Source organism: Schistocerca cancellata, chromosome 4 (genome assembly GCF_023864275.1).
Source record: "Schistocerca cancellata isolate TAMUIC-IGC-003103 chromosome 4, iqSchCanc2.1, whole genome shotgun sequence".
Taxonomy (NCBI): Eukaryota; Metazoa; Arthropoda; class Insecta; order Orthoptera; family Acrididae; genus Schistocerca; species Schistocerca cancellata.
In genome coordinates, this window is record NC_064629.1 from 471677075 (window position 1) to 471694128 (window position 17054).

Below are 17054 nucleotides of genomic sequence, written 5' to 3' on the forward strand. Positions count from 1 at the left end.
TCCCTGGATTGTTGACGACATACTCTCTTTTCTCATGAAACTTGCATGCATTTATAAGGATACGTGAAGGCGCAGAACAGTCGATGTTTTCACATAATCCTATTTCCACACACTGCAAAGACTGTTGAGCTCGTTGAGAAATTTGTAATAACTCTAAACACAAGCAGCAGTTGGCACCACAATGACACAACGAATTGTTACAAATCGGCTACTTGAAGGACAGCTTCGAGACAGACGCCCCATAGCGTGCATTCCACTAACCGTAACTACTGCCGTCTGCGACTTCAGAGGTGTCAACATAGATCTCATTGCAGGGCGGGGTGGAGGTCTGTTGTGTTTTCTGATGAAAGTTGGATCTGCATCGGTGTCAGCGATGGCCGTGTGCTGGTTGGAAGGAGGCCAGTTGAGGGCCTGCGACCAGCCCGTCTGTGTGGTAGACACACTGTACCTACAGCTGGAGGTATGATCTGGTGTGCAATTCCGAATGTTAGCAGGGGCATTCTCGTGGTTAACCCATGCACCCTGACTGCAAATCTTTATATCAACCTAGTGATTCGAAGGGGTGTGTTCCGATTCATGAAAAGCATTCAAGGGGGAGTTTTCCAACACGGTAACGCTCGCCCACATACCGCTGTTGTAACTCAGCATGCTCTACAGTGTGTCGACATGTTGCTTTAGTCTCTTCGACCACCAGATCTGTTTCCAATCGAACACATATGGCACATTATCGGACGACAACTTCAGTGTCATTCACAGACAGTATTAACCGTTTCTGTACTGACCGACCAAGTGCTACAAGCATGGAAGCCCCAACCCATAGGCTAAAATCCGGCACTTGTGTAACACAAGACTCCACGTTTGCATGTTTGCATTGAACATTCTGCCGGCTGCTCGGTTGTTAATGTACCAGCATTTCACGTTTACAGTGGCTTAAATGGTTCAAATGGCTCTGAGCACTATGCGACTTAACTTCTGAGGTCATCAGTCGCCTAGAACTTAGAACTAATTACACCTAACTAACCTAAGGACATCACACACATCCATGCCCGAGGCAGGATTCGAACCTGCGACCGTAGTGGTCACGCGGTTCCAGACTGAAGCGCCTTTAACCGCACGGCCACACCGGCCGGCTACAGTGGCTTATCTCACTCTTACATTACCCTGTGCTCTTGCAAGGTTACTTACATATGTTATCTATACAATTGTGATCTCGAAATTTCATTACTTTACATTAATAATATTTTAGTCTTGCGATTTTTTCCCCGTCGGTGTAGAAGTCATGCGAAGAACGAGTTCTATAGGACTTTAGACTAGCTTAATGTTGAAATGTGCAATAATTAGTCCTCTTTATTTTGATACATTAGTTTTTATATTGCACATAAAAAACTGATTACTCCTGTAAAATATATTAAATTATTTTAAAATTTTAGAATTCAATTATGTATTTCTGTTCTCTATGTACAGGGTGGCAATTATTGAACTATACGAAATAAAATCGTCATGACTTCTGAACGGTTTGCGTTAGGACGTTCAAACTGCAGGGTTGGCCGCGGGGCATGATGGGAATTGTATGGTCTGTTTGAGAGACGAAGCCACTTTCAATTGGATGGGGTCGTCAAGAAGAAAAATTGGGCCATTTGGGGGAGTGAGACTCCGCTTTTCGCGATCGGGAAGTCTCTCCATCCTCAACAGGTGACTGTGTAGTGTGCAATGTCCAATCACGCAATAATCGGTGCGCTATTCCTTGATGACACGGTGACTACCTAATGGTATGGGAAGGTTTTGGAAGATGATTTCATCCCCATTATCGAAAGTGACTCTGATTTCAACAAGACGTGGTTCATGCAAGAGGGAACTCGACGCCATTGAAGCAGGAGAGTGTGTGATGTCCTGGAGGAGCACTTTGGAGACCTCATTCTGGCTCTGGCGTACTCAGGGGTCACTGGCATGGGCCTCGATTGGCCGCCATATTCTTTGGATCTGAACACATGTGACTCCTTTTTTCGGGGCTATATTAAAGACAAGGCGTACAGCAGTAACCCCTAAACCATTGATGAGCTGAAAACAGCCATTCAGGTGGTCATAGACACCACTGATGTTCCGACACTTCAGCTGATCATGCAGAATTTTGCTATCGTCTGCGTCACATCCTCGTCAACGATGGCAGGCATATCGAACAGTCATAACCTAAATCCGAATAACTATAGTGACGCTTACATGCTGAATAAAGCGCGTGCAAGCCGTAGTTTGTAACTAATTTACGTTTCTCTTCATATAGTTCAATAATTATTACCCTGTGTATATTTGACGGCCGCGCGGTGTAGCCGCGCGGTCTCATGCGCTTTGCCACAGTTCGCGCGGCTTCCCCCGTCGGAAGTTCGAGTCCTCCCTAGGCATGGATGTGTGTGTTGTCCTTAGTGTAAGTTAGTTTAAGTTGGATTAAGTAGTGTGTAAGCCTAGGGACCGATAACCTCAGCAGTTTGGTGCGTGCCATAGGAACTTACCACCTACCTACCTATACGAGGTGCATTCAAGTTCTAAGGCCTCCGATTTTTTTTCTCCGGACTGAAAAGAGATAGAAACATGTGGATTGTTTTAAAATGAGGCTGCATTCATTGTCAATACGTCCCAGAGATGGCAGCACCGTACGGCAGATGGAATTTTACCGCCAGCGGCGAGAATGAGAACTGTTTTAAATACTTAAAATGGCGACGTTTTCCTTACTTGAACAGAGTGCAATCATTCGTTTTCTGAATTTGTGTGGTGCGAAACCAATTGAAATTCATCGACAGTTGAAGGAGACATGTGGTGATGGAGTTATGGATGTGTCGAAAGTGCGTTCGTGGGTGCGACAGTTTAATGAAGGCAGAAAATCGTGTGACAACAAACCGAAACAACCTTGTGCTCGCACAAGCTGGTCTGACGACATGATCGAGAAAGTGGAGAGAATTGTTTTGGGGGATCGCCGAATGACTGTTGAACAGATCGCCTGCAGACTTGGCAGTTCTGTGGGTTCTGTGCACACAATCCTGCATGACGACCTGAAAATGCGGAAAGTGTCATCCAGGTGGGTGCCACGAATCCTGACGGACGACCACATGGCTGCCTGTGTGGCATGTTGCCAAGCAATGTTGACGCGCAACGACATGTTGCCAAGCAATGTTGACGCGCAACGACAGCATAAATGGGACTTTCTTTTCGTAGGTTGTGACAATGGATTAGACGTGGATGCCATTTTTCAATCCAGAAACAAAGCGCCAGTCAGCTCAATGGAAGCACACATATTCACTGCCACCAAAAATATTTCGGGTAACCGCCACTGCTGAAAAAATGATGGTGTCCATGTTCTGGGACAGCGAGGGCGTAATCCTTACCCATTGCGTTCCAAAGGGCACTACGGCAACAAATGTTTTGAAGAACAAATTCCTTCCTGCACTGCAACAAAAACGTCCGGGAAGGGCTGCGCGTGTGCTGTTTCACCAAGACAACACACCCGCACATCGAGCTAACGTTACGCAACAGTTTCTTCGTGATAACAACTTTGAAGTGATTCCTCGTGCTCCCTACTCACCTGATCTGGCTCCTAGTGACTTTTGGCTTTTTCCAACAATGAAAGACACTCTCTGTGGCCGCACATTCACCAGCCGTGCTGCTATTGCCTCAGCGATTTTCCAGTGGTCAAAACAGACTCCTAAAGAAGCCTTCGCCGCTGCCATGTAATCATGGCGTCAGCGTTGTGAAAAATGTGTACGTCTGCAGGGCGATTACGTCGAGAAGTGATGCCAGTTTCATCGATTTCGGGTGAGTAGTTAATTAGAAAAAAAATCGGAGGCCTTAGAACTTGAATGCCTCCTCGCGTTCGTCTGCACGTACAGCCTAATCTCAGAAACTTCTGTGGGGGTTTTGATCTGGTTTTGACTAACTGATACACTGATTTACGAGGAAGGTTTCTGTATATAATTTATAAGAATTTCGTACAAATTGTCTGAATTATGATGAATTAAAGTTTTGTTGTGAAAATGACGCCATTGCCACCTAGTGTACAGCCGTCATAATTCGGGAGAGGAGCATATAAAATTACGTTGTCGTGCTGGAAGTCAGATCTGGAAGATAGAGAGATCTGTAGAGATTGAATAAGAGTCCCTAACCGTTCTTTCCTCCAACCTGTGGTCTTCTAAAGTTGTGTCTCCAGCGCAGAAGACAGCTCGTCAGTGGTGGGATCTTCTTCGTTGGAGGCTGCTAGGCTGTCATCTCGAATTTGAACCTGTGATTGTGCTTTTTATTGGATGCCACTTGCCCAGGTTAGTCTCTGTATCTACAGAGGGCAAGATCTGTAGTACTGACAATGATGGTAGGCGACACCTCTCATTAATGCATCCTGTTCGTTTATATTTTAAAAAATCACTTTTTACACTGTCTTCCACAACACTTGACGTAGCTTTCTCAATAGTACGGTAACTTTTCTAACAACTTCCATATACAGTACGACATGTCCTTCCGAAACAGGAATACACGTCCGGCTCTGAAGAACGCCCGAAACAGTCTTACGCGTCCGGCCCTCCGAGCTTCCGAAACGGAGTTGGGTTACCGGACTTTCAGAACGCCCGAGACAGTCTGACTAGTGTAGCCGAAAGTACATTGTCTCTCAGGCGCGCCAAAGCTACCCGAAGGTGTCCGAAGCACTCTTGTGTTTCTCAAAACTAGTGAAATTTAATAAACGGAAACGGTGGACTCGTAGGGTAACCATGACAGACTGTCATACTGAAAACTGGGTTAAATACATTGGTAAGTTTATAAATAATTAATAAGAGAAGTTAGACGTTTTGGCGCCCAAGACTCGAATTTGCCGACCAATCAGAAGCAAGTTCGGTACAACTGGCGTATTCTCCCACGGAATGGTACATACTATACCATCTGCTGCTTGTACCTCACTCCACTTTTGTACCATATGCTACTTCACGTATATGAAGCTGCATCAAGGCGAGCTTCTAGCAAGATAAGCGGCCACAGCCAGGAATATCACAAGCAGCTACTTTGGGGAGCGGAAAGCGTAACACACTTCGCATCTTGAGTGATGATCTACTGGTCGCTGTCTGCCTTCGGTAGTGGTGAGATCCTTGGGATCATGCAAGACCAAAAGTATATGAAGTCTAACAGTTTATATGGGACGAAATGAATCTCCCACCGCAAGATTTCCTCGGGATTCATTTTTCAATTACTAGTAGGACTGTGTATATCAAGGTAGCGAATAAAGAGCTGTGAGCCGGCGTTGTGCGCTGCCATGCTAACGGTCTCAGGTTCTGATACTCTGATGGTCATATAGGAGCTATCGTGGTTGTTCATGCTGGTTTTGTTCTCTGAACGTTGAGGGTGTTCGAACTCCTGTTTGAGGTTCCGTCGGACTTAGTGGTAGCTGACTTTAAAACTTACAGCAATGTCGTCAGTCACGTTGCTGAAATGTGGAAGACTTTTGACAACTACCGTATTCTCAGTGGTGTCCATCAGATAAAAATTGAACTGAGGAATCATATCCCTTTTTACTTGGTTATTGCTGGCTGCATGACTGTCGTCATGTACGATGGGCAGCTGCTCATTTTTTCAGGTTGTAGCCAGGAAGCTCATGCCCGTTTTGAACATCTCCGATACAGATTGGTTCAGACGCCGATCGGAGATGTCATTCTCCCTGAGGTGACCAGTGTGTTACCTCTATCGTACGTGCCCGCTGCGGGGCCGCCTGCTACGCCCAATTTAAATCAGTTGGCACCACCTTTGACTCATTTCGATGAGTCTCTCCTACACGGCCGCTGGCAAAAGTACCAACGGACGATGGTTGTCATCAGCAACAAGACGTGTGTCCCGACATTATGGTTGTTGATCATGAGGCTGTAACGACATCCGCTTTTCTGCCATCTGGCCACATGTCGGACGACTGCCATCCGCCATCTGACATGTTAGGAAGCAACGGTCACGGAGGAAACGAAAGAGACAGCATCATATGCCTTCTGATGACTGCCTCCATCGGATGTGTGCATAAGATGATGGCCCTCCTACTGATGATACACTGTCCTCCGACGTTCTGGCATCGGACAACGCGATGTCTCTTCTCGCCAATATATCCGGAATCCATTTACAGTCACCAAGGTCCCCCTCCTGCGTCTGATGCAGTTGGCCCCTTTCTGTGTCTGACGCTACCTGTAGGCACACCTCTGAAAGGGTTCCACTGAATTGGACCAATGAGACGTCTGTCTCCTGGGAGGACGACTTTGATGCAGAGGATGGACGTTCTGGAGGCATACAGGGCGAAGGTACCCCTTAGATAGGGGCGACTCCCTTCCTGTCAGTGATCTGTCCTTCCATAGAGGCCCACTCAGGAGCTCCCCATACTTCCTCCTTGCCTGCATTGCCTACCTAACTGGCGATGGCAGCTTTTCAAACTTATCGCATAGCCACGGTCAGCACCAATACCATTAACATGTGCCATAAACTGGCTTTACTCCATGAAATGCTACGTGTTGTGGATGTTGACGTTGCCCTCCTTCAGGAGATGCATATTGCAACCTTTTGTGTTCTTCGTGGCATTACGACACATGTCTGCCACGCTTCTCATACTGGTAGTGGGGCGGTCATTTTCTTACGTGACGGTATCCTCGTTGATGGAGTCGCCTGTCTCCTGGATGTCCAAGGTGAGGCTTTCGCGTTTGGTGCCTTCAGGATAATCAACGTCCATGCGTCATCTGGTTCAGGCTGCCACCGCGAACGTTCCACTTTCTCCTCAGAGGCAGTCACGCATCTCATCCTGGATCGGCAGGACCCACTGATTATAGCGACTTCAACTCCACCCGGGTGCACAAAGACCAACTGCCGCGTCACTCTCCGTGCCCGACGCTAGCGGCGATTTTCCAGGGCTTCAAGCTTCTGGACTCTTGGGAACATGTTCATGGAGATCGTCTGGGGTCTATCCATTTCACTAGCCATTTATCCAGTCTCCTCGATCGTGTTTATATCTCCCGTGACATTGTTGGCGGGACGCAGGTTACTGCAGTCTGGCTCGTTGTGTTCTCTGACTATGGCGCCTGCATCTGTGCCGTCAGTTTCTGCCGCCAAAAGGTGTCGCGTGGCTTTGGATCATTGAAACTGAGCACACTTTCTCTTACTTCAACAGACTGTCAGTTGTTTATCGATACCACATGGATAGCCTATCGTCGACGCCGCGATGCATATCAGTCTGTCCTGTGGGACCTCAGCACAAAGCCTACCCTCTGCAAGGCATTGGTTGGTTACGAAAGGGAGGTCGTTTCGATGGGGCGTTGAACCTAGGATTTCTACTTCTCCGGGAATGTACTTTGATGCCACATTCGTCAGAGAGTCAGGCGATGGTGAATCCTGTGAAGGCACAACTGATGACCCTCTGTCGACGCCGCCTTGAAGGAGCTATGGTCAGGGTGCGCACACAATATGGGTTAGTACTGGATCGTCCGTCTACGTACCACGTGATAGTGGAACAGCGACACCGTCAGAGACTAAGATTAATGTTTTTACGACTGATGATGGACGGCGTTCAGATACATAAGGTGTTGTAGGATCTGCCCTACATGCACATTATGCTACGCTGTACTCTGCACAAAGTCACCACCCCGCCATCACTGCAAAGATGGATCCCCTAGCCGATGTCTCGGAGGACCAAGCCCATAGTGCTATCAAGGAGGGTTCTATGAACAAGTCGCTCGGCTCTGACGGCCTCCCTCTAGAGTTTGATCGAGTTTTACAGAAAATTTCGTCCCCTGCTGGCGCCAGTGTGGACGGAAATTCGTCGAGACCTTATATCGCCTATCGTGAAAATCCCCGACGGTTTCTCGTCATTCCCTTTCACAAGACTCGGGGTACATCGCGGATTTGTGATTATCGCCATTTAATGTTGCTCAAAAGCGACACGGAAGTCTTTACTCGGCTGTTGGGTGTATGGCTTAAACAGTCGACCAGTACATAGTTTCCCTCGTCAAACTTTTTTGGGTGGTACCAATAACATCCTCACTGCCCTCTGTCATTATGGATCATAATTACTCTTGCTCAAGCTCGTCGTGTGCTGGGCTTTTGGCCGCTCTTGACTTCAGCCAGGCGTTCGATCGAGTCGATTACGGCTACCTGGAAAGGGTATTCTGCAACATGGGATACCCTGATACTAGCGTCGACGTTAATGCGTCTATTTCCCGGAGCGACGTCCCGTGTACTCTACAATGGCCATCTCTCTCCCCCCATCTTGATCTATCGTTTGGTATATCAAGGCTGCCCGCTATATGCAGTGTTGTATGCTTTCGACATGGAACCGTTGCTCTGCGGCCTCCGGCAACGCCTCTTTGGGGTGTCTCCATGTGGCCATGTCTTTTGCTGCACTGTTTATGCGGACGGTCTCCTCTTCGTTCTTCGTAGCAGTGCTGAGGTCAGGGAATCCTTGGCATGGGTTACAGCCTACGGCGAAGCTTCTGGTACCGGCCGTAACGTCCACAAATCTAGCGCTATGGATATAGGTGCGGGGCTTCCTGAGGAGAGCGCTGCTTCAGTGCGTGTAGCTGCTACTATCCGATGCTTAGGATTCGATTTCACGGGTGATCGGCTGCGCACGACTGCTTTCAACTGCCGGCTCGTACGTTCACAATTACGAGCTGGGCTCCAAGATCATCGTTTACGAGCTCTCGATCTTCTGCAACGGAATATGTTAATGTATATTGGGCTTCACTTATTCCTCAATGCTACAGACACTCCCCATTTCGCCCTCCATAGCCCGCTTCATGCTACCGGCATTGGATTCGTGCGTTTTCCGCGACTTGCTGTTCAAGATTCGGTACGAGACCATCTACCTTCCGCGGTGCAGAGACGGTTTAGGCTTGTATCATGTCCCTGACGGAGTGATAGCCCTTTTCGTCAGCTCTCAGATGGTGCTGTGGTGCCGTTGTCACATGAGCCTCACCAGCCTGTTGCTGCAGACCCATGCTCTACGGTCTCTCTCGGCCACTATCCAGATTTCAGATGTCCCTCCGCCCTTCTTTTACTTCCACTTTTTCTTCTCGCACTGAGCTACGTCCGTAATGCGCTATTGCAAACGCTCTTAAATGGTTCAAATGGTTTTGAGCACTATGGGACTTAACATCTGTGGTCATCAGTCCCCTAGAACTTAGAACTACTTAAACCCAACTAACCTAAGGACATCACACACATGCATGCCCGAGGCAGGATTCGAACCTGCGACCGTAGCAGTCGTGCGGTTCCGGACTGAGCGCCTGAACCGCTAGACCACCGCGGCCGGCGCAAACGCTCTTGGTGTTAAGGAGGGCGATGTATGGCTTTCTTCAGCAGAACAGTGCACCGAATGTGGGTGAGGGGAAGCATCCCCACGTCGATTCGAGTGCCGTCTCGCGATCGGTGTGCGCTCCTTCTCTTGCCACTGTCGTCCAGTCTGGATGGCACCTTACGATCAATGGGAAGGAGGTATGCCGGTCACGCCTTCACAGGATTCACGCTCCAGACACCCCAATGTGTATCACCTGTGATGTTCTGGAGACGGACGGGTATCGCCTCGTGTGCGGATGGGCTGAAGGTGTCTGGTTCTTGGTGCAATTGATGATGGCCAGTGTTACGTGTACAGCTCTTTATCAGATACCTCCTCACCTGCTCCTCTCTCCAGACTCAGGATATTTCACACAAACGAAGACGAACTCCGTGAAGTTGATTCGTGGAAACGCAATTCACTACATGTTTCCTGACGGCGAGAAAAGTGCCCTTGATTTTTGGCACTTCCTTAATAAACGACGTTGTCCAGATGTTCGCATTCCCAAATACGGCAATTTTTCTCTAATTGTTCTGTCGTGTTCTTACCCCAGCCCGGAGCTGGGGGTCTTTCAGCAATGAGCAGTTGATCCATGCATTTTCCTCTCTTAGTACCGATTATTCTCTGGTCCAAGGAACTATGCATCAATATTCCCACCGAGTGTGCGAACTGACGCTCCCTCCTCCTCGCGATATCGGTTTCCTGTTACGCGTGGTGATGTTAAAAAAAATTTCATATATAAGATCTGAACCTCTACTACTCCGCGTTCCCTACGCTGTCCTTGGTTCCTGATGGAGGGAACGGGACATGGTGGCCAGATTTCTGCCCACTTTGTCCCCATCTCTCCCTTTGGGTGCCGGGAAGGTTCCGCTGGAAAAAAGTGCTAGCGTAACGGATCATGTCGTGGTTTATGGAGTCGACGGATGTAAGTTTGCATCCAGCTACAGACAATTCTTTTTATCTTAGCATTATTAACACATTATGGGATTTTCTTATGAATGTAATACAAGAAAAATAAAATAATAAACAAAAACTAAAAAGTGGTAAAGCGTCTGGTTACAAACCGAAAAGCTGTAGGATCCAAAATCAGTTGGGTCACTTTTACTCATTCTGCATTTTAACCTAGCACTCACCTGTCACTCATGTGGAGATTCGCCAGAAGCGAAATGTAACTCGGATTCCACGTTACGTAGCTCCCCATTTCCCGAATTGATAACTGGTTAGCGACATGCATGTCACTTAAGTGACATCCAACTGATTGCAAAAAATGGCTCTGAGCACTATGGGACTTAACTGCAATGGTCATCAGTCCCCTAGAACTTAGAACTACTTGAATCTAACTAACCTAAGGACATCACACACATCCATGCCCAAGGCAGGATTCGAACCTGCGACCGTAGCGGCCGCGCAGTTCCAGACTGTAGCGCCTAGAACCACTCGGCTACTCCGGCCGGCAATTGATTGCAATTGTTTCGGAACAACTGCATAGCGAAATTAACATGCGAATCCAAAACCTGAGGTTTTATTCCTAATTCATAAATAAAAAAAAAACACGGAATGGGATGCAGCTTTGCTTCGTTTATATAAAGGAAGTTTCACAGTAATGCTGCATATGACTCAACGTTCAGTTTTCTACTTTTCTTGACTCAAACGTAGATGCGAACACTATACTCCGCATCGTAGGACAAAAGTTGTTATTTATTTGGACACTTTAAAATTATGGAGAAGACGGGTAAACGAATCTCCACTAGCGACGCATTTCGAAATATGACGACAATGTCAGACAACGTTTTTCTGCTTCCCCCACGTTAGCAATCGCACTCTTAATTCACTGCAAATCCTTTGAACAACGGGCAGTGAGTTATCCAACTTTCAAGTATTCTAATAAATATGGCCAATAACGAAAAGGTAACCACCTCATTATGTGATGTGACACAATTTGAAATAATCAAATATTTTCAACCAGTGGATTAGCTGCAATCGTTTGAAAACGAGAATAGTGAAAAAACATGCGAATCTAAAATGTGTGCTGTTTTATTGTTTATGGTCCAAGTAAAAATTATTTCGAAAAACTACTTCAGCAACCTAGCTTCATTTACATGCAGTACGTTCTTTCAGCAGCGCAGGAGATAACTCAGCTTTCATTTTTCTGCTTGTCTTGAATCAAACCTAGGTGTGGACACCATTCTTTGCGTGGCACGGCGAAGAAGTCTGCTGCAAAGAGTCTACGACAAAGAACTGCGGCAGTGATGCTCAACAACGCATAGCAATACGTACTGATCTTCACAAGAAGTAAGCTCTAACACACTTTTATTTCTGTCACATCAGCCTGAGGTACGTATTGAATCATTCCCACATGCACCGACACTCACAATTCGCACACAATATTTACATTGGTTGCAAACATGTTACTTACACCATGATGTGCTTCCACCATTGCTATGAGATACCACTTTGAACGCCAGTTCTATGTGGAACACATAACATGCGTGCCTCCAGACAAGTTTCCTGCCGTGTGCTGCTTACATTGCGTAAGTTATGTGAAAGTAATGATATTCTCTTACTTAACGCTGTTCTCTGAATAATTTTATCCTTGTCCCGCAAGCAAAGTACGCTACGCCAGCCAAGTCAAGTGGTTGTAGGTACTTAATGCCACCCGTGCGAAGCCGGACTGGGTCTCTAGTAATTAATAAACTAATTGAGGAAGTGCTATAGCGACATATACAGGGTCGTCCATTGATAGTGACCGGGCCAAATATCTCACGAAATAAGCATCAGACGAAGAAACTACAAAGAACGAAACTCGTCTAGCTTGAAGGGGGAAATCAGATGGCACTATGGTTGGCCCGCTAGATGGCGCTGCCATAGGTAAAAAAAAAAAAATGGTTCAAATGGCTCTGAGCACTATGGGACCCAACATCTTAGGTCATAAGTCCCCTAGAACTTAGAACTACTTAAACCTAACTAACCTAAGGACACCACACACACCCATGCCCGAGGCAGGATTCGAACCTGCGACCGTAGCAGTCCCGCGGTTCCGGACTGCAGCGCCAGAACGCCATAGGTCAAACGGATATCAACTGCGTTTTTTTTTTTTAGATATGAACCCCCATTTTTATTACATATTCGTGTAGTACGTAAAGAAATATGAATGTTTTAGTTGGACCAATTTTTTCGCTTTGTGATTGATGACGATGTAATAGTCACAAACGTATAAGTACGTGGTATCACGTAACATTCCGCCAGTGTGGACGGTATTCGCTTCGTGATACATTACCCGTGTTTAAATGGACCCTTTACCAATTGCGGAAAAGGTCGATATCGTGTTGATGTGTGGCTATTGTGATCAAAATGCCCAACGGGCGTGTGTTATGTATGCTGCTCGGTATCCTGGACGACATCATCCAAGTGTCCGGACCGTTCGCCGGACTGTATTTAAGGAAACAGGAAGTGTTCAGTCACATGTGAAACGTCAACGACGACCTGCAACAAATGATGATGCCCAAGTAGGTGTTTAAGCTGCTGTCGCGGCTAATCCGCACATCAGTAGCAGACAAATTGCGCGAGAATCGGGAATCTCAGAAACGTCCGTGTTGAGAATGCTACATCAGCATCGATTGCACCCGTACCATATTTCTATGCACCAGGAATTGCATGGCGACGACTTTGAACGTCGTGTACAAATGGTTCAAATGGCTCTGAGCACTATGGGACTTAACTTCTGACGTCATCAGTCCCCTAGAACTACTTAAACCTAACGAACCTAAGGACATCACACACATCCATGCCCGAGGCAGGATTAGAACCTGCGACCGTAGCGGTCGCGAGGTTCCAGACTGTTACAACCGCTCGGCCACACAGGCCGGCCGTCGTGTAGAGTTCTGCCACTGGGCGCAAGAGAAATTACGGGATGATGACAGATTTTTTGCACGCGTTCTATTTAGCGACGAAGCGTCATTCACCAACAGCGGTAACGTAAACCGGCAAAATATGCACTATTGGGCAACGGAAAATCCACGATGGCTGCGACAAGTGGAACATCAACGACCTTGGCGGGTTAGAGTAAGGTGCGGCATTATGGGAGGAAGGATAATTGGCCCCCATTTTATCGATGGCACTCTAAATGGTGCAATGTATGGAGATTTCCTACATAATGTTCTAACGATGTTACTACAAGATGTTTCACTGCATGACAGAATGGCGATGTACTTCCAATATGATGGATGTCCGGCACATAGCTCGCGTGCAGTTGAAGCGGTATTGAATAGCATATTTCATGACAGGTGGATTGGTCGTCGAAGCACCGTATCATGGCCCGCACGTTCACCGGATCTGTCGTCCCCGGATTTCTTTCTGTGGGGAAAGTTGAAGGATATTTGCTATCGTGATCCACCGACAACGCCAGACAACATGCGTCAGCGCATTGTCAATGCATGTGCGAACATTACGGAAGGCGAACTACTCGCTGTTGAGAGGAATGTCGTTACACGTATTGCCAAATGCGCTGAGGTTGAAGGACATCATTTTGAGCATTTATTGCATTAATGTGGTATTCACAGGTAATCACGCTGTAACAGCATGCGTTCTCAGAAATGATAAGTTCACAAAGGCACATGTATCACATTGGAACAACCGAAATAAAATGTTCAAATGTACCTACGTTGTGTATTTTAATTTAAAAAACCTTCCTGTTACCAACTGTTCGTCTAAAATTGTGAGCCATATGTTTGCGACTATTACAGCGCCATCTATCACAAAGCGAAAAAAAGTGGTCCAACTAAAACATTCATATTTCTTTACGTACTACACGAATATGTTCGACCTATGGCAGCGCCATCTAGCGGGCCAACCATAGCGCCATCTGGTTTCCCCCTTCAAGCTAGGCCAGTTTCGTTCTTTGTAGTTTTTTCGTTTGACGCTTATTTCGAGAGATATTTGGCCCGGTCACGATCAATGAACCACCCTGTATAACTGAATATCAAGGAGAGTCACAGCAGGTATGAGCAAAAAGGTGTTTGAGCTGTCTAAAGTGGTTCCTTACCTTCCTTCGGGCGTTCAGCGCGCGTACTTCCCTAAGGTGGTATTCCTCACCAGGCTGGGCTCGATTCCACACCATGTACACAATCATAGTATACGTCACCAGCAGACATATTACTGGGAATATGTATTGTAGCGTTAACAAAGTTATTCTGAAAAAAAAGAAACATTCTACTTAGAAAGCATACAGAAAATAGATCCCTCTCAGAATTCTGCTACATTAGGCTGCGCCATGGCAGGAACTAGTAATAGTTAGCGAAAGTGCCAGTACCTTTAACGGTTAGCATTCTGAAAGTAAGCTAAAATTTAATGTTAGAAAAATAGTTATTTAATAATAACAATGGTGACTGTTTAAAGTACACTCATGAACAGTTAGCGTGGCTGTAGCTGTTGGCTGTTGGGTGTTAGAGAGAGAGAGAGAGAGAGAGAGAGAGTGAGAGAGAGAGAGAGAGAGAGAGAGAGTGTGTGAGAGAGAGAGAGAGTGAGAGAGAGAGAGAGAGAGAGAGAGAGAGAGAGAGAGAGTGTGTGTGAGAGAGAGAGAGAGAGAGGGAGAGGGAGAGACAGAGTGATTTGGGGGTCGACTGACAGAGAGAGCGCTTAAGCCGACATGGAAAGCAGAATAGTATGGCGTGTGAGGTGCTGTCATTTCATCAGAACATGTGCTTACTGTATATGTGCATTCGAGCCCAGAATGAGCATGACGCGAGGTATCAGCGAATTTGATCGCAGCCGAGTCGTGCAGACAGTCAACGTTTCACGTGCCACAGTTAGGTAGTTAGTCAGTTAGTAAGTAACATGTTCCATACATCATTTTTATCGAAATTATGATGGCTCAAATGGCTCTGAGCACTATGGGACTCAACATCTTAGGTCATAAGTCCCCTAGAACTTAGAACTACTTAAACCTAACTAACCTAAGGACATCACACACACCCATGCCCGAGACAGGATTCGAACCTGCGACCGTAGAAGTCCCGCGGTTCCGGACTGCAGCGCCAGAACCGCTAGACCACCGCGGCCGGCTCGAAATTATGAGAAACAAGTCAGTTTATGGGATATGTATATATGACACTAAACTACCCCGGAACAGGCCATGAAGACCCAACGGCACGTGGTCAGCACACCGCTCTCCCGGTCGTATGTCGGTTTACGAGACCGGAGCCGCTACTTCTCAATCAGGTTGCTACTCAGTTTGCATCACAAGTATCCCGCTTGCATATAGCACTGGGCAGACTAGATGGTCACCCATCCAAGTGTTAGCCCAGCTCGACAGCGCCTAACTTCGGTGATCTGATGGGAACGGGTGTTACCACTGCTGCCTGGATATACGATTAGCATCAACATTTCTAATTCCCGTTCATACAGCTACACTTATAAACAATTCTTTTAAGTCTCTACCAGTTTTTGCAGGCTACCAGGTTTTAATTAGAAATTCATCCATGGGATAGTAGGAGATGTCCAAGAGAAATGATTTTAGGTTACATTTAAAATTTGCGTTGGTACCTGTCAGACATTTTATGTTATTAGGCAAATGATCAAAGATTTTTGTTGATAAATATTGAACTTCTTTTTGTCAGCTTTAATAATGGGTAATAAAAGTCATATATCCCTCTAGTGTTGTAGATGTGGACCTCATTGTTCTTCTTAGTATCGAGCTACAAAATGACACAGCCCATTGATACAGTTGAGTATCACGCGGTAATTCGTTTTCGGCTTTTGAAAAGGGACAGCGCTGCAACAATCCATGTTGGATTGTTGGAAGAGTACGACAACAATATTCCGTTATATGACACACCTCTTAGGTGGTGCAAGCGCTTGTAGTTAGGTCAGCAAGTCAAAATGACTAATAACGAAGTGGCAAACCATCTCTCTGTGATGAGCCAGGAATGACAAAAGAATTGAGGGCCCTCATGCTCAAAGACCGGCTTATCACAATCAAGTCTATAGTGGAAAAGGAGACCAGTTTTCAACAACATTCTTGACTTTTCTCGAGGTGACAATTAAAACTTTTTGATTAACCCTCGCATTATTACTCATGAGGGTTAAGTCTTATGAAGAGGTAATACGATTGAGCAACAGTTTCACAAACATGCAGACTATATAAGCAGCACAGATACGTAATGAAGGATGTCCCATTTCAGTACAATTATGATATTCTGCCATATCACGAAAAAACATTGATCTTTTCAAAGATAAACAAGGAAACAAATCATATAAGCGCATTTGATGCAAATGCTAAATCTCCAGATCTGCGTTTTAGGTTAACAAGTAAACAATTGTATGAGTCCGTCTTTCCACAAAAGTTTGGGTTTGACACTAATATCGATCCAACACTATCAAATGGATGTGTACGTAAGGAACTCAAAACATGGGCAGTTAAAGATGGTACAGCAACGAACTGTCATATCTTCCTCGAAATATCGGAAAAAGTAAAGGGCAGAGAACTTGAATCAAAAGAAAGTGTCCACACGTTAAGAAAGCGAAATGGGGTCCCTTACGTGTATTGCCAAGGTCACCAGCACTACTAGGAATGGATTATGATGTTGACGACAATGTTTTTGCATTGGTGAGCTCAGTACAGGATGTTCAAACGATGGCAGCGCCAATAACAGTGAAATTTGTTGGAGTAAAGCGGTAAATATCTTGAAAGTAGAGACGCGGATGAACAGAAACTTCTGTCAGGAGCGTTGTAGCG

At 46.2% G+C, this 17054-nt stretch overlaps 1 protein-coding gene across 1 annotated transcript in view; it reads right to left on the bottom strand.

Annotated features, from left to right (window-relative positions):
- Positions 1-17054, bottom strand: part of LOC126184265 (serine/arginine repetitive matrix protein 1-like) — a 334704-nt gene that overhangs the window by 273076 nt on the left and 44574 nt on the right. The window contains exon 2 of the mRNA XM_049926638.1: positions 14364-14511. Coding sequence (XP_049782595.1) covers positions 14364-14511 — 148 coding nt within the window. The remainder of the gene's footprint in view (positions 1-14363; positions 14512-17054) is intronic.